The sequence below is a fragment of the Bombina bombina genome, chromosome 3 (assembly GCF_027579735.1).
Source record: "Bombina bombina isolate aBomBom1 chromosome 3, aBomBom1.pri, whole genome shotgun sequence".
NCBI lineage: Eukaryota > Metazoa > Chordata > Amphibia > Anura > Bombinatoridae > Bombina > Bombina bombina.
This window is the reverse complement of record NC_069501.1, coordinates 405,433,953-405,460,517: the sequence shown is the minus strand read 5'-3', so window position 1 is coordinate 405,460,517 and position 26,565 is coordinate 405,433,953. Positions and strand designations below refer to the sequence as shown.

The following is a 26,565-nucleotide window of genomic DNA, read 5'->3' as shown; positions in this document are numbered from 1 at the left end:
ACCCTCGACATCTCAGACACTAAATAAAACTAATAACCCCTAAACCGCCGCCCAATGCATCGCTAACACCTAAATAAACCTATTAACCTCTAAACTGCCGCCCCCCACATCGCAACTTTTATAATAAACCTATTAACCCCTAAACCGCCGGCCCCCACATCACTAATACTTAACTAAAACTATTAACCCCTAAACCGCCGTCCCCCGCATCGCTAACACCTAAATAAACCTATTAACCTCTAAACCGCCGGCCCCCAACATCGCTAACACTAAACTAAAACTATTAACCCCTAAACCAACAAACACCCACATCGCGACACACAAATTAAACTATTAACCTCTAAACCTAACACCCCCTAACTTTAAATTAAATTTACAATAGTTATATTGTATATAACCTTTAAATAATTAAAAATTTACCTGTGAAATAAAAAAACTAAGATTAAACTTTAAATTAACCTAACATTACTGTATTAAAAAAATAAAATAAACGAAAAATAAAAAACCTATGTTACAAAATTAAAAAATCCTAACTACAAAAAAATTAAAAATACCTATCATTACAAAAAAAACACTAACATAACAAAAAATAAAAAAAAAACTAAGATTACAAAAATGTTTTAATTATCCAAAATAATAAAAATTAAACCTAATCTAATACCCCTATAAAAACAAAAATGTCACTTCAAAATAAAAACACCCCCTTATCTATCAATAAACTTTTTAGGGCATTGCTCTTTTAACAGCTCTTTTACCTACAAAAATTACAAAGTCCCCCCAACAGTAAAACCCACCACCCAACCAACCGCCCGCCAAAATAAAAAACCTAACTCTAAAAAAAACCTAAGCTACCCATTGCCCCAAAAGGGATATTTGTATGGGCATAGCCCTTAAAAAGGGCAATCAGCTCTTTTTGCCCATTAAAAATTAAAAAAAGCCCTAATCTAAAAAAAAACTCCACCCCATTGCTGAATCGAGAGTTGCATAAAGTCTCTAAAACTCGAGCGGTATAGCTGTACCGCCGCGACTTGTAATACGGGAGACCTGCATATTCTGCGCGCAATGGCCAATTTTTCAGTGGTATAGCCGTACCGTACAACTTGTAATCTTGGTGAAAAACATTATTCCTATCAAGGGCCAGTAAAATAAATATGTGATTTTATATACAGTATATATATATATGGAAAAATTACCATTTCACAAGAGCTCACTTGTCCAATGTTGCTCCCTGCTCTTGAGCATTTCTATTGCACAACAGCAAGTGTCTGGGTGAGAGGCAAAAGAAGCAATTTCAGCCTAAAAAAACTGTGAATGCAGGTTAATAAATCTTCCCAACATATTATTTTTCATAGCAAATTGTCTATTAGACATTGTAAATCCTAATCTATTAAATATATAAACCCAATTTATTATAATCTTGTCATTGTGGATTAATTTTGATGGAATAAAGAGTTTATTATAATTTGAGTCTTGGAAGAGAAAACCACCGGATATACCTTTCATGACTTTTAGGAACCAATTATAACTCTTCAAAGTGTGAGCTGGTTATTAGGAAAGACAAAGGGATATGATATAATTGTATAAAGCTAACTATTTTCATTCAACAGACTATTTCACTAAACAGCTTTCCTAATCGACATACAAATGTTGCCTTATCAGACTGGATCTATGTAATTTAAAATTCAAAGAATTCTCTCATCTTAGTCTAGCTAAAAATGTTCACACCTCACTCTAGGGGGCCAATTTATCAACTCCTGAATGCTTCTAATTTTTCTAATTCTGCGCAAGCCTTCAGGCTCGCCAAAATCAGGAGTTAAGAAGCAGCGGTCATAAGACCGCTGCTCCTTAACTTGTTCGCCACCTCTGAGGTGGCAGACAGCAATCAGTCCGATCTGATACGATCGGGTTGATTGACATTCCCTGCTAGTGGCCGATTGACAGCGAATCTGCAGGGGGCGGCATTGCACAATCATTTCACTAGAAATGCTTGTGCAATATTAAATGCCAACAGCGATGTCGGGTGGACATGATTTGCAACAGCGGATCATGTCCGCCCGACACTTGATAAATTGGCCCCAAAGCCTCAAATAAAATGTATTCCTGTGCCTTTTGTATCTTGTGTTTATTGTGCAAACCAAGAGCAATTCAGACACCATCACAAATATCTATTTTAAAGCACCTTGGAATTTAAAAAAAAACAACAACAAAACAGAAGCTCCAGAGGTGGATAGTCAAAAAGCAAATATCCAACATATCATATTACAGCATTTCCCTGATCACCTACATTAGATTTAAAAAAAAAGCAAAACAGAACATATTAAGTTTCCACCAAACTTCCAGCAAAGGTCCAGCAATTACAAAGAAAAAGCATTCACACCCCTTGGATTACTGCATTAAGAATGTACTCTGCAATGCAAGATCAACAAGGGGAGCATCACGTATACTTGGTTGATGAAAATACAGGTCTAATTCTAGAAGCAGCAGTACCACCAAAGTATTCAACAATTAACTGCCCAAAAAAGGAGGTGGTGTATCAAACAATTCCTGCACGAATTCATAGATTTGGTGTTTGCATTAGTTTTAAAATACCACAGATGGCTTATATTGGGGATTTAAATGCATGGGTGCACTGGGTCTAACCCAAGCTGTCCCATCTACTACCCATAAGAATGGTCAAGCACTAAATCTTGTATTCTCGACTGAAGTTCAAGTCTCCAATCTAATTAAAAAAACAGTTATGTGGTCTGATCATTAACTTCCTTATAACTAGTTCCTCAAATACCCCAGGCCTGTAAGAGGACTAGTTACCAACTGATAAAGGACGTAACCCCTCAGATCCTCAAATCAAAACTTGATCTTATCTATGTGTTAAGCAGCTGTGACAATGTCAATTCTCTGGTAGAGCACTACAACACAAATGTAAAGAATACCGTAGACTCCATTGTCCCTAAATGCACTTGATCCCTCACTGCTCATCTTAAGTCTCCCTGGTTTGACAGCACCATAAGAGAGATGAAAAAGAGAGCATGGTCTGGAACGGAGATGGAGGAAATCCCAGGGAGTGGAGAATAATGAACTGTTGAATATAAGATGTTGAGCTCTAAAATTGCTCAAGGTAAATCAATAGCACTCCTGTGTTTGCCCTGGTATCACAAGTTGAAAGTAAAAAGTTATAGCTTGAGTGAAAGGCTCAGGCGTGCTGACATCTGATGGATGGATAACACGACCACAGACTTCTATTGCATTTGCTAAAAAGCCTTTTCTGTGTTTCACTTGAGCACTAACCGAGAGTGCTCTAATGCAACTGCTCTAAAGTCGAAGGTGTGTTAGGAATAGTTCAAATACCTATGTTCTTCATTCATAAGAAAATGTTCTTTCAGGTAAGTTTTTACAAACTACAAACTGGCTTTTTTATGTTTCTGTGTCAGCAGTGGGTCTCCTACCATAGTGTCCATTTTCATTCAGATGGTGACGTTTGGTGCAAGCTGACACATTTGTACCCTGTGCCTGAAGGTCAGCTTGAATTTGTCTGGAAGTTAATCGAGGTTTTATACACCATTCGAACAATTCTTTGTTGCAATCTTTGATCAACGTTTCTCTTTTGTTCATGTCCAGGGAGATTAGCTACAGTGCCACGGGTTGTAAACTTCTTGCCAATGTTGCGCACAGGGGACACAGGAACATTAAGATCTCTGGAGGTTGACTTGTAACCTTGAGATTGTCCATGCGTTTCCACAATTTTTGTTCCCAAATCTTCAGACAATTCTTTGCTGCTCTTTCTCTTCTCCATGCTCAGTGTGGCACACAGAGACACACAACAGAAAGGTTGAGTCAATTTTTCACCATTTTAACTGGTTGCCAATGTGATTTCTATATTGTCAGCACCTGTTTCATACAGGTGAGTTTAAATACAAATTACAGGAGCATCACAAACTTGAAATTATTTCTTACAATTTTGAGAAGGTGCCAATAATTTTGTCCAGTCCATTTTTGGAATGTTGTGTGGAATGTGTCAGATTTGGCTTTTTTTCTCCACTTTTTTGTGTCATACCAATACAAACAAAAGAATTAAAGTGAAGGTCAATTTGGATGAATTAGTGCCCGGTTTCTAATAATCCTATTTAAAACAAGGGCACTTTAATTCCTCAAAATTGACATTTCACTCCTTTTCTTCAAAAACTTACCTTTTAATCCTGACAGCCGCTGCAGTGCTTCCTCCGCCCATTGCAAGCCCTCTTCGCGGGTCCAAAATGATGAATCCGGCTTCCTCCAATAACGGCGTTGCATCAGGCCATGATCCCCCTGGGGGGGGGGGAAGCCGTGATTGGAGAAAGCCGGATTCGTCATTTCTGACGTAAGAAGAGGCTTCCGACAACCGGGGGAATCGATGGAGCGGCTTTCACGATTAAAAGGTAAGTTTTTGAAGAAAAGGAGTAAAATGTCAATTTTGATGAATTAAAGTGCCCTTGTTTTTAATAGGTTTATTAAAAACCGGGCACTAATTCATCCAAATTGACCTTCACTTTAAACATGAGAATGCATAAACATTTGTAATTGCAACAGTTTTCTGGGTGAAGTGGTGCATTATCTGACAGAAATACAGGGGTGTCAATATTTTTTGCCATGACTGTATATCTATATATGTATGTATGTGTGCACCTACATATTTACATATTATAATCAAATAAATACATATGTAAACAATATTTCGACATATAGATATATATATTTACTTTTAAGCCCTTCCCAGTCAAACACCTTGACATACACCATATCCCTTTTTATACATTTTATTTAAATAATAAACTTATATACTGTATATATATATATATATATATAATACTTTTTTTGGTTTTGTAAAACTTTTATTCTAGCCCCCAACACTTTACTTCAGTCTCGCTAATCTGTCTAGCTCTATTATGTGGTCTCCATCCTCTCTTAAAAAGGGCTCCTCTGGATTTAGACTGCATTGAGAATTGTAGGCCCATCTTAACCCCTTAATGACCACAATGTACCCTGTATGTCACTGGTCGTTAAGGGTTTTTTCAGGACATATTAGCACAAGTCTAGCAAGAACACGCTATTAATGCACTCCCTCCAGCAGGCTTTGTGGAATAGAGCAGTCTCAATGCTGGTGGCAAGACCGCGCTATAAAATTAAACCTTTCTTTCCTAGAGAAAGTAATTGAGAAAGTCGTTGGAACTCAACAAGAAACAGAGCTATGAACAAATAACATGTATGACACATTCCAGCCTGGTTTCAGTACAAGGCATAGTACTGGTACAGGTACTAAATGATCTCTTTATGGCAAAAGACAGGGGTGAGTGCTGGATGCTAATCATCCTTGACCCTCTGCTGAATTAGACACGGTTGACAATGACATTCTATTAAACTGCCTGCAGGGTGGCTGTGGGTTGGTTGGTAGAAAAAAAACATCTAGAAAAAACATTTGACCAACACGTTTTTAAAAAGCTTGTATTTAGTTCATATTTGCATTTGTGTAATGTTCTGTTACAGTTTTTTAATGTTTAAAACTGAATTTGTTAGTAAACACATTGTCAAAGATGTAACATTTTGGAGTGAGTGTTGACATTTTATCTCACTGGTTTTCAAACCTGTCTTCAGGCATCCCTAACAGGCCAGATTTCAAGGATATAACTTGAGTACAGGTACCTAGATTACAAGTTTTGCGCTATAGAGGGTGTCAAAAGTTGCGTTATGTCACCCTCCATAGTGCTGCCATTACAAGTTTTTAAAAAGCTGCCTTGTGCGTGCGATATGGTTGCGATGAGCTCCATACCGCACAAAATCCAAGGGCTGAGAATACGTGCTTGTGCACGTTTTCCCCATAAACATCAATGGGGAGAGCGTGTTAGAAAAAAACTAACACCTGAAGCACAGAATGGCGATCGCCGTAACGCAACCCCATTGTTGTCTATGAGGAAAAAATAGTTACGTTTTAACACCCTGACATAAACCCCATGTCTAAACACCCCTAATCTGCTGCCGCAAACATCGTCGACGCCTACATAAACTTATTAACCCCTTTTCCCCCGTACCCCAACATCGCTGCCACCAAAATAGTTATTAACCCCTATTCCACCGCTCCCCGACATTGCCGCCACTTTAATAATGTTATTACCCCCTATTCCCCCGTACCCCAACATCGCCCACACTATAATAAAGATATTAACCCCTATTCTACCGCTCCTCGAAATCGCTGCCACTAAATAAAGTTATAAACCCCTAAACCTCTGGCCACCCACATCACCGCCACTAAATAAATCTATTAACTCATAAACCGCCAGCCCCCACATCGCAAAAACTAATTTAAACTATTAACCCCTAAACCTAACAACCCCCTAACTTTAAATTAAAATGACAAGATCCCTATCTTAATATAAATAAAAATTACCTGGGAAATTAAAAAAAAACTAAGGGCGCGATCACATATACGACGCAGGTTTCGGCGCAAGCGTGGGAACCCACTTCGTCCGTAATTTCACCTCACACATCGGGGGATTACATATACTGCGCCGTTAGATGGTAAACTGGCGTACGTAGGACAAACTGGCGATCCTCTGAAATGTGCGCAAATACACATTTAAGTCGTCGCAAGTAACTTACGCCAGTATTTTAACCACGGAAAGCGTCAATAAAGAGTAGTTTTATGCAAATTAGGCTAACACTCATAAAAATGAACCACGATTTCATATAAAAATGCGACACGTAATTATGCTATTCAAAATTCATATATAAACCCATATATAAAGAGATGAAGGTAATACAATTATGATTTCCCATTGTTCCCTCCTCCAAGTATTGTTGATTGTTTTGAGAAGAAATTTAAAGTAAATAAGCAAGTGTATGTCCACAATGTGATAAAGTACCTACAAGCTCAATCCATTTGATTATGTTGTGGCTTCAAAATATTTCAAATACACAAATAAACCTTAAAAAAACAATATCATAGTATACTGTCCCTTTAACCTTGAGATACTGCTTAAATGTATGTGTTTGTTAAGGCTTCCAGGGAGTTGCTTTTTTAGTCAGTGCAAGGGTTCCTGCGCCTGCAATTTGTGGCAAGATAAGAATGGAGTAGATTCTCTGAATTCTGCGCGCGTAAGTCCTTATGCTGTATATTGGATACCAAATTGCGCGTCTGTTCTATGTTAGTCTATGGCTAAAAAAACTACGTCCGAAGGGTGAAAAATACGCGCATAACTTGTATGCTAATACCAAAATCGCGTAAAATCTGTCATCGCCGGCTTTTACGGGCGACGCTGCATATGTAATGGAGCAATAAGTTTAAACTATAAATTAAACTAACATTACTATTATACTAAAATTAAAATAACTATCAATTAAAAAAATTTAAATTACACATTAAAAAACCTAACAGTACTACAAACAAATTAAATTACACAAATAAAAAATACTAAATTAAAAAAAATAACAAACGAAATTATCCAAAATAAAAACAATTACACCTAATCGAATACCCTATAAAAATAAAAAGCGCCCAAAATAAAAAAAAACCTAGCCTACAATAAACTACCAATAGCCCTTAAAAGGGCCTTTTGTAGGCTATTGCCCTAAATAATCAGCTCTTTCACCTGAAAAAAATACATAGTCCCCCCCAACAGTAAAACCCACCACCCAACCAACCCCCCAAAATAAAAAACCTAACCTAATTTGTATGGGCATTGCCCTTAAAAGGGCATTCATCTCTTTTTCTTGCCGTGAAAAGGGCATTTAGCTCTTTTAAGAATGCCTAAACCCTAATCTAAAATAAAAAACACCCAAAAAAACACTAACCCCCAATGATCTACTTACAGTTTCTGAAGTCCGGACATCCAGGCGGCGAGAAGTCTTCATCCAGGCGTCTTCTATCTTCATCCAGGCGGCGTCTTCTATCTTCATCCAGGCGGCATCTTCTATCTTCATCCAGGCAGCATCTTCTATCTTCATCCCGGTGGCGCGTAGCGGGTCCATCCTGAAGACATCTGGCGCAGAGCATCCTCTTCATACGGTCGCAACCGTACACTGAATTTTAAATGCAAGGGAGCCTTTTCAAAATGGCATCCCTTGCATTCCTATTGGCTGATTTGATTTTTGATATTCAAATCAGCCAATAGGATAAGTGCTACTGAAATCCTATTGGCTGTTCAAATCTGCCAATAGGATGAGAGCTATTGAAATTCTATTGGCTGATTTAAATAGCCAATAGAATTTCAGTAGCTCTCATCCTATTGGCTAATTTGAACAGCCAATAGGATTTAAGTAGCTCTCATCCTATTGGCGGATTTGAATTTCAAAAATCAAATCAGCCAATAGGAATGCAAGGGACGCCATTTTGAAAAGGCTCCCTTGCATTTAAGATTCAGTTTAATAACTTTATTATAGTGTGGGCGATGTTGGGGTGTGGGGGAATAGGGGTTAATAACTATTATAATGGTGATGATGTAGGGATAGGCGGAATAGGGGTTAATGCATTTTATTAGTGGTGGCGATGTTAGGAGCGGCAGATTAGGGGTTAATAACTAATACTCACCTAGATTACGAGTTTTGCGTTAGGAGGGGTGCGGTGCTAACGAGCAGTTTAAGCTCACCGCTCACTTACAGACAGCGCTGGTATTACGGGTTTTTACAAACCCGGCGTTAACCGCAAAAAAAGTGAGCGAAGAGCAAAATTTTGCTCCACATCTCACCTCAATACCAGTGCTGCTTACGTTAGCGGTGAGCTGATAAAACGTGCTTGTGCACGATTTCCCCATAGGAATCAATGGGGGAGAGCCGGCAAAAAAAAAAAGCTAACACCTGCCAAAAAGCACTGTAAAGCTCCTAACGCAGCCCCATTGATTCCTATGGGGAAATACTTTTTATGTCTACACCTAACGCACTAACATGAACCCCGAGTCTAAACACCCCTAATATTACATTTATTAACCCCTAATCTGCCGCTCCGGACACCGCCGCCACCTATATTATAGTTATGAATCCCTAATCTGCTGCCCCCAACATCGCCGAACCCTACATTATATTTATTAACCCCTAATCTGCCGCCCCAATGTCGCGGCAACCTAACTACATTTATTAACCCCTAATCTGCCACCCCCAACGTCGCCACCACTATATTAAAGTTATTAACCCCTAAACCTAAGTCTAACCCTAACCCTAACACCCCCTAACTTAAAGGGACACTGAACCCAGATTTTTTCTTTTGTGATTCAGATAGAGCATGCAATTTTAAGATTTCTAATTTACCACACAGAATAATAAAAAAAATAATAGATCCAGCAGGTAGATTCTTAATTGTTCATATTGAAATAAATAATATAGTGTTTATCTTATGTAATTTATATGGCCCAAATAATGTGGATTGTCAATTCTGGGATGCGCTAACAGCTAAATTATTGGTCTACAGAGATCAAAATTTAATAATAGGAGGTGATTTTAATTTGGCCTTTTCCCCTAATCTAGATAGATTAAATAGTAAATGTGGAATCAAAAGAGACAGGAAAACCCGTATATTGCATAAATTCTGTCATAAAACTGGGACAAGAGATATATGGAGGCTTCAAAATCTGGATACTAAAGCCTTTACATGTATGTCTAAATCGCACCAGACGTTTTCGCAAATCGATACGTTTTTAATAGCAGAAATAATGACTGGTACGAAAATAAAGACAGAGATTTATGATATAAAGATATCAGACCATGCCATAATTTTATTAAATATAGAATTAAAAACTTATCAGAGACATCCCAGTAATGAAGTATTCTTTCCTAAGTATCTAGCAAAAAATTATCCTTTTCAAAATTGGTTGAAGAGTAGGTGGCAAGAATACGTATTAGACAATAAATCATATGAAAATAAACCAGAAATATTTTGGGAATGTGGTAAGGCCTATCTTTGTAAGGCTAAAAAGAAAAATAAACAACAGGAGGAACAGTTCTCTAATGCTGTTAAAAACAGTTTTAACACATACTTAGCACATCCAATGAAAGCCCATTGGGACAAATATATAAAGCTAAAAACGCAGAGAGACTTACTGCTAAAACAAAATATGATACAAGAAGAAATGCGTATAAAAGCATTATACAGAGGATTTAGGGGAAGATCCGCTAAATATTTAGCATATATAACAAAAAGGAGATCCAAAAATAATATAGGGGCAATTAAACATGGAGCACTTAGAGTTACCACAAACAAAGAGATACAGAAGATCTTTGTAGAGTTTTTTTAAAAATATATACACTGCAGGTATAACTATCAAGAGGTAAAAAACAAGTTTTGGGATAAAGTTAATCTACCTAAATTACTGCAGGAGACAATGGAAGTTATTAATGCCCCAATTTCATTAGCAGGAATTGAACAAGGAATAAAAAACTTAAAGCTAATAAAGACCCAGGACCAGACAGGTTACCTGCAGAATTCTATCAAATATTATCGAAAGAAATTTCGCCAGTTCTATTTAATTTATATAACAGCTATTTTCTATAACACAAGCAATGTTTGCCCGGTTTTGCCGTGTTCAACATTACACTTCTTCTCAAAAAAGATAAAGACCCAGAAAACCCGGCATCATATCGTCCTATATCCCTACTCAATATAGACTATAAGCTACTGACCTCTATAATAGCTAATCGCCTCAAACCATTTATATCTGATATTATCCATGATAACCAAACTGGCTTTATGCCTGGGAGAAATCCGGTAAAAAGTATTCGGAAAACAATGTTGATATTAGAATATATTCAAGATAAAATTAAGAATGGTAGGGGAGAGGGGGTTTTGGACGCGGCAATACTTGCGGTCAATGCTGAAAAAGCTTTTGACTATATTAGTTGGGATCATTTATTTACGACATTAGATAAGTTCGGATTTAAAGACAATATTACAAAGCTAATAACATTTTTATATAATAACCCAATGTCAGCGTTGGTAGTTAATGGTAATACATCTGAGAGCTTTAGATTACAGAGAGGGACATGACAGGGATGTCCCCTATCCCCGTTACTTTTTAATTTATCAATTGAACCTCTTGCAAAAATGTTAAAAGAATGTTTACCAGGTATTCATATTGGAGAGCAAAAAAAGGTTCTCTCGCTATATGCAGACGATTTGTTGATATATCTAAGTAATATAGAAGAAACTTTACCTTTATTGTTGGAAGAAATTCAATTATTTAGTGAGATCTCAGGTTATACAATAAACTATGGGAAGTCGGAATTCCTTTGGTTAAAAAAGCCACCAGATTTCAAAAGACCATTACCTTTTAAAGAAACATTACAGATTAAATATTTAGGTATTATACTGTCTAAAAACATGATGGAGTGCTATGAACTAAACTATCCCAAAGTATTCAAAGAATGTAAAGGAAACTAGTATCCTGGGCTAATTTACCCATTTCCCTAACCGCCAGAGTAATGTTAATTAAATCTATTTCTTTCATGTAATTAGCAAGAGTCCATGAGCTAGTGACATATGGGATATACATTCCTACCAGGAGGGGCAAAGTTTCCCAAACCTCAAAATGCCTATAAATACACCCCTCACCACACCCACAAATCAGTTTTACAAACTTTGCCTCCTATGGAGGTGGTGAAGTAAGTTTGTGCTAGATTCTACGTTGATATGCGCTCCGCAGCAGGTTGGAGCCCGGTTTTCCTCTCAGCGTGCAGTGAATGTCAGAGGGATGTGAGGAGAGTATTGCCTATTTGAATTCAATGATCTCCTTCTACGGGGTCTATTTCATAGGTTCTCTGTTATCGGTCGTAGAGATTCATCTCTTACCTCCCTTTTCAGATCGACGATATACTCTTATTTATATAACATTACCTCTGCTGATTTTCGTTTCAGTACTGGTTTGGCTTTCTACAACATGTAGATGAGTGTCCTGGGGTAAGTAAGTCTTATTTTCTGTGACACTCTAAGCTATGGTTGGGCACTTTTTTATAAAGTTCTAAATATATGTATTCAAACATTTATTTGCCTTGACTCAGGATGTTCAACATTCCTTATTTCAGACAGTCAGTTTCATATTTGGGATAATGCATATGAATAAATCAATTTTTTTCTTACCTTAAAATTTGACTTTTTTCCTGTGGGCTGTTAGGCTCACGGGGGCTGAAAATGCTTCATTTTATTGCGTCATTCTTGGTGCGGACTTTTTTGGCGCAAAAAAAATTTCTCTTTCCGGCGTCATAGTGTCGCTGGAAGTTGCGTCATTTTTGACGTTCTTTTGCGCCAAAAGTGTCGGCGTTCCGGATGTGGCGTCATTTTTGGCGCCAAAAGCATTTAGGCGCCAAATAATGTGGGCGTCATTTTTGGCGCTAAAAAAATATGGGCGTCACTATTGTCTCCACATTATTTAAGTCTCATTAATTTATTGCTTCTGGTTGCTAGAAGCTTGTTCACTGGCATTTTTTCCCATTCCTGAAACTGTCATTTAAGGAATTTGATAAATTTTGCTTTATATGTTGTTTTTTTTCTATTACATATTGCAAGATGTCCCACGTTGAAACTGAGTCAGAAGATACTTCTGGAAAATCGCTGCCTGGTGCTGGAGCTACCAAAGCTAAGTGTATCTGCTGTAAACCTATGGTATCTGTTCCTCCAGCTATTGTTTGTACTGTTTGTCATGACAAACTTGTTAATGCAGATAATATTTCCTTTAGTACTGTTACATTACCTGTTGCTGTTCCGTCAACATCTAATATTCAGAGTGTTCCTGATAACATAAGAGATTTTGTTTCTAAATCCATTAAGAAGGCTATGTCTGTTATTCCTCCTTCTAGTAAACGTAAAAAGTCTTTTAAAACTTTTTTTCAGATGAATTTTTAAATGAACATCATCATTCTGATTCTGATAATGGTTCTTCTGGTTCAGAGGATTCTGTCTCAGAGGTTGATGCTGATAAATCTTCATATTTATTTAAAATGGAATTTATTCGTTCTTTACTTAAAGAAGTCCTAATTGCATTAGAAATTGAGGATTCTGGTCCTCTTGATACTAAATCTAAACGTTTAGATAAGATTTTAACTTTATTTTTGGGTGTGGATTTTTTTCAGCGGAATTGGCTATCTTTATTTTATCCCTCCCTCTCTAGTGACTCTTGCGTGGAAGATCCACATCTTGGGTAGTCATTATCCCATACGTCACTAGCTCATGGACTCTTGCTAATTACATGAAAGAAAACATAATTTATGTAAGAACTTACCTGATAAATTCATTTCTTTCATATTAGCAAGAGTCCATGAGGCCCACCCTTTTTGTGGTGGTTATGATGTTTTTGTATAAAGCACAATTATTCCAATTCCTTATATTTATGCTTCGCACTTTTTTCTTATCACCCCACTTCTTGGCTATTCGTTAAACTGATTTGTGGGTGTGGTGAGGGGTGTATTTATAGGCATTTTGAGGTTTGGGAAACTTTGCCCCTCCTGGTAGGAATGTATATCCCATACGTCACTAGCTCATGGGCTCTTGCTAATATGAAAGAAATGAATTTATCAGGTAAGTTCTTACATAAATTATGTTTTTATTCCCTAAAATTCTTTATCTATGCCAAAACATTCCGCTATTATTACATAAAAAAAGATATCAGATGCTTTAAAAAACACTGTACACAATTTATTTGGGCAGGGAAAAGACCACAGATTGCCTTAGATAAATTACAATATAGCAAATTAGTAGCAGGTATGGATTTTCCGGACATAGAAGTGTACAATTTAGCAACTACAGTCAAATATGCAATGGATTGGATAACGACCCAAGAATATTCAACATTTGGTTATATAGAAAATAATATGACTGAACCATTTAATTTGGGTACACTCCTACATTGCTCTATATCTAAAATCCCTAAGAGAATTGCGAACATGTTAATATTCAAAAACACAATAAAGGCATGGCAACAAGTTTGTTCTCGAGTGTAGGTAAATCCTTTTTGTACGGATTTCCTCAGTATCTGTGGTAATCCAGAATTTCACCCTGGTTTTACACAAACAGTATTCCACCGTTGGAAAAGGAAAGGCTTAGTATATGTCAGACAATTGTTGTCGGAAGATCTGACAGTCAATTCATTTGTAAACTTAGCTAGAACCTATGATCTTCCAAAAAATGATTTTTTTTGCTTTTCTTCAGATTCGCCAATATATCAATAATCTACAAACTAAATATAAGCCCAATTGGTCTATGGGGATCTTTGATAATACCATAAAATTATATGAAAATGGTAAGACATCAATTTCAATTGTGTATAATATGATTAACTCTTTCAATAATGAAGTGCACTTAAAGACAATAAAAGATAGATGGTACAAGGAGTTTCCTAACTTAAAGACAGAAGAAATAAGACAATCCTTTAAATTAAGTTATAGATATTGGGTCCTGACTAACTGGAGAGAGTCACACCTAAAACTGATTAGGAAAGTCTATATAACTAATGCCAGTGTAACTGAATGGTACGGAACTATCTTAACATGTCCCAAGTGCAGTGCAGAGAAGGCAGATACCATTCATTATTTTTGGGATTGTCCAAAGGTGTACCAGCTTTGGAGACAAATTAATTATTGGCTTAAGATGAAACTGCATATAGAATTTGAAATTCAAAGTTTCCATGTTTTTTTTCTTGGTAAAATATTCAGATAGACATAAAGATAATGATCTAATCAATACAATAATTTTTGTAACCAGGAATCTGATTCTTAAGGATTGGAAAGGAGCGAAAGTACCGACATTTGTGGCCTGTAAAAATGGGATAAGTTGATTTTCTCGTTACCTCTGAATGTACAAACACAACTGATAGCCCCTTTCAGAAAGACAGAAATATGTAATGATTAATATTTTAGCAGGTTCATTCCCTCAAAGCTGGAGTGGAATTTAGTGTATGTATGGAGCGTTTTTTTTTTCTCCTCTTTTTCTCTCCCTCTCCTCTTCTCCCTCCCGGGGGCCCACCAAGTACAGAGGATAGATTTATTATCATATTGCCTAACCAGGTAATATGCATATAGAGCATAGGTTGCGGTGGAACAGATTAATGTGGTATGTTGTTGGGTAGAAACTTTTGATGTAAGTTTTTGATCTTTCTTAATTTGAATATATTCGAGTGTTAATCGTAGGTATGAAGTTTTGATCAAATTGAAGATATTATACTATGGTTTATTCTAATTTGCTACGGTAGTCACATTTTTGTTGTATTAGTCAACTCTATGCCCCAACCAGAGTACAAATACATGTGAGATTGCAAGAATGTTATTTGCAAAAAGATATGTCAACTTTGTACATGTGAAATTTTCAACAATAAAGTTTGTTAAAAACTAAAAAAAAAATAAAAAAAAAATGTACTCCTATTTTCAAATTTTCTTTGTTCTCTTGCTATCTTTATTTGCATCTAAGTTATTTTTTTGGTTCAGCACTTGTTTATCGGTCGGTTAAATCAATCCACCAATCAGCAAGAACTATCCAGGTTGTTCACCAAAAATGGGCTGGCATCTAAACTTACATTCTTGCTTTTCAATTAAAGAAACCAAGAGAATGAAGAACATTTGATAATAGGAGTAAATTAGAAATTTGCTTAAAATTGCATGCTCTATCTGAATCACAAAAGAAAAAAATCAGCCAATCGGAATTAAGGTAGAAAAAAAATCCTATTGGCTGATGCAATCAGCCAATAGGATTGAGCTTGCATTCTATTGGCTGATTGGAACAGCCAATAGAATGCAAGCTCAATCCTATTGGCTGATTGCATCAGCCAATAGGATTGAACTTCAATCCTATTGGCTGATTGCATCAGCCAATAGGATTTTTTCTACCTTAATTACGATTGGCTGATAGAATTCTATCAGCCAATCGGAATTGAAGGGACGCCATCTTGGATGACGTCACTTAAAGGAATCATCATTCAGTCGTCGGCCGTCGGAGGAAGAGGATGCTCCGCGTCAGATGTCTTGAAGATGGACCCGCTCCGCGCCGGATGGATGAAGATAGAAGATGCTGTCTGGATAAAGACTTCTGCCCATCTGAATGACCTCTTCTGCCTGGCTTGAATGAAGACTTCTGTCCGTCTGGAAGACCACTTCTGCCCGTTTGGGTGAAGATGTCTCATGGTAGGGTGATCTTCAAGGGGTTAGTGTTAGGTTTTTTAAGGGGGGATTGGGTGGGTTTTAGAGTAGGGTTGGTTGTGTGGGTGGTGGTTTTTAATGTTGGGGTGGTATTTGTACTTTTTTTTACAGGTAAAAGAGCCGATTACTTTGGGGCAATGCCCCGCAAAAGGCCATTTTAAGGGCTATTTGTAATTTAGTGTAGGGTAGGGCTTTTTTATTTTGGGGGGCTTTTTTATTTTGTTAGGGGGATTAGAGTAGGTATAATTAGTTTAAAAATCTTGTAATTATTTTATTATTTTCTGTTATTTAGTGGGGGGGGGTTTCGTACTTTAGATAATTGTATTTAATTGTAATTAATTGTATTTAATTTAGTCAATTTAATTATAGTGTAGTGTTAGGTGTTAGTGTAACTTAGGTTAGGTTTTATTTTACAGGTATATTTGTATTTATTTTACCTAGTAAGTTATTAAATAGTTAATAACTATTTAATAACTATTGTACCTAGTTAAAATAAATACAAAGTTGCCTGTAAAATAAAAATAAACCCTAAGATAGCTACAATGTAACTATTAGTTATATTGTTGCTATCTTAGGGTTTATTTTATAGGTAAGTATTTAGTTTTAAATAGGAATTATTTAGGTAATTGGAGTAATTTTATTTAGATTTATTGTAATTATATTTAAGTTAGGGGGGTTAGGGTTAGGGTTAGACTTAGGTTTAGGGGTTAATACATTTAATATAGTGGCTGCGACATTGGGGGCGGCAGATTAGGGGTTAATAAATGTAGGTAGGTGGCGGCGATGTTAGGGACGGCAGATTAGGGGTTAATAATATTTAACTAGTGGCGGCGATGTCCGGTTTGGCAGATTGGGGTTAAAATATTTATTTGAGTTTTTGCGATGTGGGGGGGGGCTCGGTTTAGGGGTTAATAGGTAGTTTATGGGTGTTAGTGTACTTTTTAGCACTTTAGTTAAGTTTTATGCTACAGCGTTGTAGTATAAAACTCTTAACTACTGACTTTAAAATGCGGTACCAGTCTTGACAGGAGAGGGTCTACCACTCACTTTTGGTCAGACTCGTAATACTGGCGCTATGCAAGTCCCATTGAAAATATAGGATACGCAATTGACGTAAGTGGATTTGCGGTATTTTCGAATCTGGCCAAAAAAGTAAGCGGTGAGCCTGTCATTTCAAGACTTGTCATACCAGCGAGCATTAAAAATCAGCGTTGGGACCGGCCAACGCTGCTTTTTAACCCTAATGCAAGACTTGTAATCTAGCAGATTGTGTTTATGATGTGGGAGGGCCTCGTTTTAGAAGTTAATAGGTAGTTTATGAGTTTTAGTGTACTTTGTAACACTTTAGTTATGAGTTTTATTTAAAAGGTTTGTGGCGCAAAACCCATAACTACTGGTCTCAGATTGCGGAACGGATTGTGTCGTTGTAGGCTGGAACGAAAACTTTTTAGCCTCACCACAAAACTTGTAATGGCAGCACTATGGAAATCCCATGCAAAAACGTCATTTTTTTTTGAGTGCGGGACTGACGTTGCGCTACAGTCTAAAATGCTTGCTGTACAACTATACCGACAAGACTCGTAATGACTGCGTTATGGTTTTTACGCTGAAATGTATATGTTTAGTATACTGTTTTAAGAGATTAGATACTTTAAGGAAGTTTATTTTTTTAAACTTTTTTTTTAATGGTGTTATCCTGTACAGTACCGTAAAAAGTAAATATTTTAAAGATTGAAGCACCTTTATTGTTTCAATGGAGCAAATCTCACCACTTTGCTCTTCGTCAATGTACAGTGTGAGATATTTTTGAATCCCTTTATTCTAGATCACAGAAGTTGCAGCCACATTTTTTTCTGCAAGATATAAATTTACCACACGTTTTCTTAATTTTAGGCCAAACAATAGCAAAATCAAAAAACCCTCTGTTCAATCAATTAAGATTAAAAAATATATAATAAATACTTTAACACTATTATCAGTATAAATGACACATCCAATATACATGCTCACTATACCCATAATGCCCCTGTTGAAATTGCTTTATTAGTTATCTATTCTTGATACCTATGTTTTTTTTGGGACATAAAAGAGTAATTTTGCAAATGTCACTTATTATCATTTCACAAAAACATAAATTAAAACACTTGTAATGTAATTGATAAACCTACAAATGGTCCATTGTACTGGTAATTTTAATTTGCTTTTTGTTATCAAGATCTCAAAAGGGACAGTGTACCCTACATTTTCTCTCCTTTAATTTGTTCAGAATAATCCATTTTACCTGCTGGTGTGAATTCAATTGTTTACAAAAAGCCATTTTACCTTTATTTTGGATAAAATAAGGAGATCTGATTTCCCTGCAAGCTCAACCCATTTGAATGGGTTGTGGTTTCAAAGAACAAAAAACAGCTATTTAATATACAAAAATAAACCTACATAAGCAGTTTCTCATACATTTTATACTCTGCGGTTGGTATATCAAGTAATTGGAACACAAATTAAGGGGAAAACTATTTTACCGTACACTGTCTAACAATGGAAAAAAGACTTCTGCCCGTCTGAATGACCTCTTCTGCCTGGCTTGAGTTATTTTAATGGCAGAAGCCATTTTCGATTATAAACTCATTAAAACATGCTGGAAATATTGGATGAAGTTGAAAACAATGTTGTGATCAATGCTTTTATCTTTATCTAATTGTTCTCAGTAAAACAGATTAAACAAAGGAAACCTAGGTTTCAACATAACAGCAGCCATTACATTATAGCAACTGAAACATTTTATGGGAACTAAGATGTTACATGCATTTGTAAGTACTAATATTGGCCTGGAATACAAGTGGAGCGCAATTAATGTCTATTACTGAAATAAATGTATACAAAATGTTTAAAAGGGATATGGGAATGGTTCAAAGATGTATATACATTATATGTGTATATATTTGTATATACGTATTTATATGCATTTATTCTTATAGTTATGCATGTGCACATATATATATATATATATATATATATATATATCTTTGAGCCCTTCCCAGTCAAACACCTTGACATATAAAATATTCCTTTTAAAGAAAGTGAATGTGTGTTTTTTAATAGAAATACTTGAAAAACCTTTGTCTTTCGATTAGAAGCAAATGCTATTTTTATATTTAAATATATATATTTATATATATTCATATATAAATATTTTAAATATATATATATATTTAATTTAAGGTATTTCAAGTATTTGTTAATGCACCTTAGACTTTTTCAAGCACATGGGTGAAAGCCTAAACAGGCTTTTGTAGCACGCCCCATAGAAGTCTATGGGAAAAGGGCGTTAGCATAGCCACACTATTCAACCAATCTCCAGATGTTAGTGTGCCTGAGTCTTTTGCTCACACGCAAACTTTTTACTTTCAACCTGTAATAAGAGCACTATTGATTTAACTTGAGCACTAATATTTTTGTGCTCCACTTGTAATCTAAGCCATAGTTTCTATAGGTAACTCAAAATCAGAAAGTATTTGATTATTGTATTTTTTGTTTTATTTAAAATACTGTATATCTGTAGCTAACACATCCCATTGGATTAACTTAGAGGGACACTCCGGTTTTATTAAATTTTCATGATTCAGATACAGCATGTAATTTTAAACAACTTTCCAATTTACTTCCATTAAAAAAAATGTGCACAGTCTTTTATATTTACACTTTTTTTGAGTCACCAGCTCCTACTGAGCATGTGCAAGAACTCAAACTATACGTATATGCATTTGTGATTGGCTGATTGCTATCACATGGTACAGGGGGAGTGGAAATATACATAACTTTGAAATGTGTTCGAAAAAAATCTACAACTCATTTCAAATTCAGAGTAAATGCTATTGTATTGTCTTGTTATCTTGCATTTGTTGATTATGCAAATCTACTGTGTTTACTGGTCCTTTAAAGGGGCACTGAACCCACATTTTTTATTTCATGATTCAGACAGAGCATGCAATTTTAAGCAAATGTTTAATTTACTCCTTTTATCAAATTTTCTTTGTTCTCTTGTTATCTTTATTTGGTTCAGAACCTGGGTAGCACTTGCTGATTGCAAGCGCTATCCAGGTCTGAACCAAAAATAAGCTGGCTCCAATGCTTACATTCCTGCTTGTTCAAATAAAGATACCAAGAGAACGAAGAAAATATGGTAATAGGAGTAAATAGGAACGTTTCTTAAAATTTCATGCTCTATCTGAATAATGAAAGGTAAAAAATTGGGTTCAGTATCCCTTTAAGCACAGCCATTTTAGTACCACAGCTCTCTTTTTGTTGCAGCTTTTAAATGTCAGTGAATAAAGAGAACAAACAAAAATCCTCTCTTTTTTCATATTTTCAAATATTGCATTTCAGTTGTGACCTGCAAACCTCCAGTATCTATGCAAAACAGAGAATATAGTCCACATAAAACCCAATATACTTACATGGATCAAGTGACATATAAATGTAAGAATAATCTAAAACTAGTGGGTGAAATTACTTTGTTCTGCGTGGAAAAAGAGAAGTGGAGCTCTGAGCCACCTGAATGCATAGGTAGGTGAAATGTGTTGTTTTTTTTTTTCTGTATAATATGTAGAAATACCAAGGTGAATCATTTGACAAACAATAATGTGAACCAGCGCTAAGGTGCAGGGAATCCCCAATATATAATAAAACAATTAAATGAGTATGAAACTAAAATGCAATAAATCCGCAAGCAAATTAAAGTGCAAAGGAAAATAATGTATTTCCCAGTAGAAGCCAGAAAAACAGTCACCAAAACGTCAAAACTCCCCAAAAAATGGTACTTGCAGAGTCCAACAACGAATCAGTTCATGACAGTTGTGCCGCTCACAACAAGGGCGCAATCCGATAAAGATCGTAGTTTGCGGCGCAAGCGAGGGAACCCCCGCCGCCCGTAGTTTGAGCTCGCAACTCGAGCTATCCTATATACGGCGCCATCAGATGCTAAAGTGCCGTAAGTCGGATAAACCAGCGATGTCCAGAAATCTGCGTAAGTACAAATTTCTGGGGTCGCCAGTGACTTACGGCACTTTAGAAACTGCCGGTGCCTACAAAACCTGACTAAATTATTAAATCTCTCATAAATGTCTAACACGCCTCCCAAACATAGCCCGACACATCTAACCCTCTATCGGCTATCCCCCCTCACTATCCTAGCAATAAAAAATGTATTAACCCCTAAACCGCCGCTCCCGGACCCCGCCGCCACCTAATAAAGTTATTAACCCCTAAACCGCCGCTCCCGGACCCCGCCGCCACCTACATTATCTATATTACCCCCTAATGTGAGCTCCTACCCCGCCGCCACCTACATTAACTACCCCCTAATGTGAGCTCCTACCCCGCCGCCACCTACATTAACTACCCCCTAATGTGAGCTCCTACCCCGCCGCCACCTACATTAACTACCCCCTAATGTGAGCCCCTTACACTGCCGCCAGCTATATTAAAATTATTAACCCCTAATCTAATCCCCCTACCCCGCCGCCAGCTATATTAAAATTATTAACCTCTAATTAAATCCCCCTACCCCGCCACCAGCTATATTAAATTAATTAACCCCTAATCTAATCCCCCTACACCGCCGCCAGCTATATTAAATTAATTAACCCCTAATCTAGTCCCCCTATACCGCCGCCAGCTATATTAAATACATTAACCCCTAATCTAATCACCCTATACCGCCGCCAGCTATATTAACTATATTAACACTAATTATATTAGGGTTAATATAGTTAATATAGTTATTATATTATATATATTAACTATATTAACCCTAATTATATTATATATATAATATATATATAATTAGGGTTAATATAGTTAATATCGTTATTATATTATATATATATTAAGTATAATAACCCTATCTAACTCTAACATCCCTAACTAAATTCTTATTAAAATAAATCTAATTAATATTAATATTATTAATTAAAATATTCCTATTTAAATCTAAATACTTGCCTATAAAATAAACCCTAACGGCTAGATTTAGAGTTTTGTCGGTAAAGACCCGAAAAGCTAACGCCGGCTTTTTTCTGGCCGCACCATAAAAATAACTCTGGTATTGAGAGTCCACATAAAGGCTGCGTTAGGCTCCAAAAAAGGAGCATAGAGCATATTTAACGCAGCTTCAACTCTCGATACCAGAGTTGCTTACGCAAGCGGCCAGCCTCAAAAACGTGCTCGTGCACGATTCCCCCATAGGAAACAATGGGGCTGTTTGAGCTGAAAAAAAACCTAACACCTGCAAAAAAGCCGCGTTCAGCTCCTAACGCAGCCCCATTGTTTGCTATGGGTAAACACTTCCTACGTCTGCACCTAACACTCTAACATGTACCCCGAGTCTAAACACCCCTAACCTTACACTTATTAACCCCTAATCTGTCACCCCCGCTATCGCTGACCCCTGCATATTATTTTTAACCCCTAATCTGCCGCTCCGTAAACCGCCGCTACTTACATTATCCCTATGTACCCCTAATCTGCTGCCCCTAACACCGCCGACCCCTATGTTATATTTATTAACCCCTAATCTGCCCCCCACAACGTCGCCGCCAGCTACCTACAATAATTAACCCCTAATCTGCCGAGCGGACCGCACCGCTATTATAATAAAGTTATTAACCCCTAATCCGCCTCACTAACCCTATAATAAATAGTATTAACCCCTAATCTGCCCTCCCTAACATCGCCGACACCTAACTTCAATTATTAACCCCTAATCTGCCGACCGGAGCTCACCGCTATTCTAATAAATGGATTAACCCCTAAAGCTAAGTCTAACCCTAACACTAACACCCCCCTAAATTAAATATAATTTTAATCTAACGAAATTAATTAACTCTTATTAAATAAATTATTCCTATTTAAAGCTAAATACTTACCTGTAAAATAAACCCTAACATAGCTACAATATAAATTATAATTACATTGTAGCTATTTTAGGATTAATATTTATTTTACAGGCAACTTTGTAATTATTTTAACCAGGTACAATAGCTATTAAATAGTTAAGAACTATTTAATAGTTACCTAGTTAAAATAATTACAAAATTACCTGTAAAATAAATCCTAACCTAAGTTACAATTAAACCTAACACTATACTATCATTAAATTAATTAAATAAAATACCTACAATTACCTACAATTAAACCTAACACTACACTATCAATACATTAATTAAATACAATATCTACAAATAACTACAATGAAATAAACTAACTAAAGTACAAAAAATAAAAAATATTGATTGATTGAATCAGCCAATCAGATTCAAGTTCAATCCGATTGGCTGATTGGATTGACTATTCCAAGAGTTAAGAAGGATCAGACCATAATGGTCACAACTATCAGTGGTCAACCCCAAAGCTCTGGCCTAATTGAATATTAGTCCACACCTCTAACCTGTACAACCAGATTATTGCACATCGAAACCCTGGTCTTCAATCTGATAGCTTTGCCCAGCATACCCATAATTTTCGGTTTACCCTGGCTTTAGGGATAAGAACCTTCCTTTTCTTAGTCCAAGGGCAACTAACTTCTTGGGGCACTAATTGTTTTGGCTCTTGCCTTAAAGGGACAGTTTACTCCAGAATTTGTATTCTTTTATAAGATAGACAATCCCTTTATTACCCATTCCCCAGTTTTCATAGCCAACATGGTTATATTAATATACCTTTTACCTCAGTGATTACCCTGTATCTAACCCTTTGCAGACTGCCCCCTTATTTCAGTTCTTTTGACAGAAATGCAATTTAGCCAATCAGTGCTGACTCCTAAGTAACTCCACAGAATTGAGCACAATATTATCTAGGACTATCTAGCTGTAAAAAAATGTTAAATGCACTGAAATAAGAGGCATACGTCAAGGGTTTAGAAATTAGCATATGAGCTTACTTAGGTTTAGCTTTCAACAAAGAATACCATGAGAACAAATTGCATGCCCTTTCTGAATCATGAAAGCTTAATTTTGGCTAGACTTTCCCTTTTAGTCTCATGTGGTCAAAACGTTCATGTGTATTGCTAATGTATCAAGTGAATCCATCCTTCCATCTGAATACAGTGAATTCACAGATGTTTTTTTCCAAAGAAAAAGGCCAAAACTTTACCCCCTCCCCCATTGTTCCTATGATTGGGAAATTGAACTCCTTCCAGGTGCACAAATTCCTAAAGGGAGAACATTGACTTCTCTAAACCTGAATCCAAGGCTTTGGATGATTATATTAATGATAATTTCGAGTGGGGATTCATTAGGCCATCTTCTTCACCAACAGGTGCAGGTTTTTTCTTTGTGGAGCAGAAATATGGTGCTCTTCGTCCCTATATTGATTATCGAGAGCTTAACCATATAAACATCAAAGATTGTTACCCTGTTCCTTTAATTTTGTAGCATTCCCTCTCTCTAAAAATGAATCCAAAGATTTGGAGGATTATACAGTATTAAGGTTAAACTTGAGAGGGGATTCATCAGGCCATCTTCTTCACCAGCAGGGACAGGTTTTTCTTTGTGGAGAAGAAAGATGGTGGTCTTCATCCCTGTATTGATTATCGAGAGCTTAACCATATAACCACCAAAAATTGTTATTCTATTTCTTTAATTTTGGAGCGGATTGATGGTATGCAAGTAGCAAATATTTTCACTAAACAAGACCTGAGAGGATCTTATAATTTGATACAAATTAAGGAAGGCCATGAATGAAATATAACCTTTAATACCCGGTTTGGCCATTATGAGTATTTGGTCATGCCTTTCAGCCTATTCAGCAAAATTCTTTCAACTCTTTATTACTGATTTTTTCCAAGATTATTTAAATTAATTTGTAATAGTCTATCTTGATTATATCCTCAGTTACTCCAAGTCATTTGAAGATCATGTAAGCCAATTCAAATTGGTTCTCCAAAAGATAAGAGAAAATACCCTTTATGCAATGAATGAAGAAATGTCAAAATTCCCATCTTGTTGTATATTATAATATCTAATGGATTTGAAATGGATCCTGGAAAATGAGTGTGTATTCTTCATTTTCCTCATCCAGATTCAGTTAAAGTTTTACAATGTTTTCTTGGTTTAGCAGATTATTACCGAAAGTTAATTAGGTTTTTCAACATTGGCTGCTCCTTTGAATGCTTTAACCTCCAAGAAGGCTACAATTTCATCCTGGAATAAGGCGGTAAAAGAATAATTTGCCAAACTAAACAGGCCTTTACTTCAGCTTCAATACAACATTACCCATATCCGGCACTCCAGGCTATTTTGGAAGTTGATGCCTCAGATAACGTGGCTGGAGCCATACTCTCTCAAAGGGATCCTATGACCAACAGAATCCATCCAGTAGCGTATTTTTCTAAAAAAAGTCTCTATTTCAGAAAGTAATTGCGATTAAGGAAATAAAGAATTGCTAACCATCAAAATGGCACAGTGGCGTCACTAGGGGGGTGCGGGCCGCACCTGGGTGACACCCTCCAGGGGGTGACACCAAAAAACCACTAAACACCTATCTGCAGTGGCGTCACTAGGGTTGGTGTCACCCGGTGCGGTAAGTCATGGTGTCACCCCCCCCCCCAGAAAGCAGACACACACAAAAACACAGGCAAACACACATACAAACACTCAGATGCACACACAAACACTCAGAAACACACTCAGACACACACACAAAAACACTGAGACACTCAAAAACTCAGACACACACATACAAAATATGTAAACTGCACTGCATTAATTATGAAGCTCATGCCTAGAGCTGCTCTCTGGCTCAGCAGAACATCAAATGAAAGATAAACAGAGCACTCTAAAATAAATCACTGAAGAAAAGGTTTAGGCACGCAAAATATGAAAATTCTGCTCTCTGACTCTGTTCCAAGTCGGTCAGTGCACAGCCCTGGGCCACATGTCACTGGTTTTCTAGAGGCCTGTTTCATTTTGCATTTTTTCCCATTCCTGAAACTGCCATTTAAGAAATTTGATAAAGAAAAAGATGTCACTTCCTGACCCTGGATCAGAATCTAGTTCTGGAAAGACGCTGCCTGATGTCGGTTCTACCAAAGCTAAGTGCATTTGTTGTAAACTTTTGGTAGCTGTTCCTCCGGCTGTAGTTTGTGTTACTTGTCATGATAAACTATCAAACGCAGATAGTATTTCCATTAGTAATAATCCATTACCTGTTGTTGTTCCTTCAACATCTAATGTTCAGGATGTTCCTGTTAATGTTAAAGAATTTGTTTCTAATTCTATTAGGAAGGCTCTGTCTGTTATTCCTCCTTCTAGTAAACGAAAAAGGTCTTTTAAAACCTCATATTTCAGATGAATTTTTAAATGACCGCCATCATTCTGACTTATCTATTTCTGATGAGGATCTATCTGGTTCAGAAGATTCTGCCTCAGATATTGACAC

General features: G+C 36.5%; 1 protein-coding gene across 3 annotated transcripts in view; it reads left to right on the top strand.

Annotated features, from left to right (window-relative positions):
* LOC128653352 (sushi, von Willebrand factor type A, EGF and pentraxin domain-containing protein 1) overlaps positions 1–26,565 on the top strand; it is a 260,201-nt gene that overhangs the window by 143,133 nt on the left and 90,503 nt on the right. For 2 of the 3 annotated variants that reach the window (XM_053706580.1, XM_053706579.1), the window contains one exon: positions 20,515–20,694. The exons of the other annotated variant lie outside the window; for it this stretch is intronic. In XM_053706580.1, the coding sequence (XP_053562555.1) occupies positions 20,515–20,694 (180 nt within the window). The remainder of the gene's footprint in view (positions 1–20,514; positions 20,695–26,565) is intronic. 3 annotated transcript variants of the gene reach the window in all.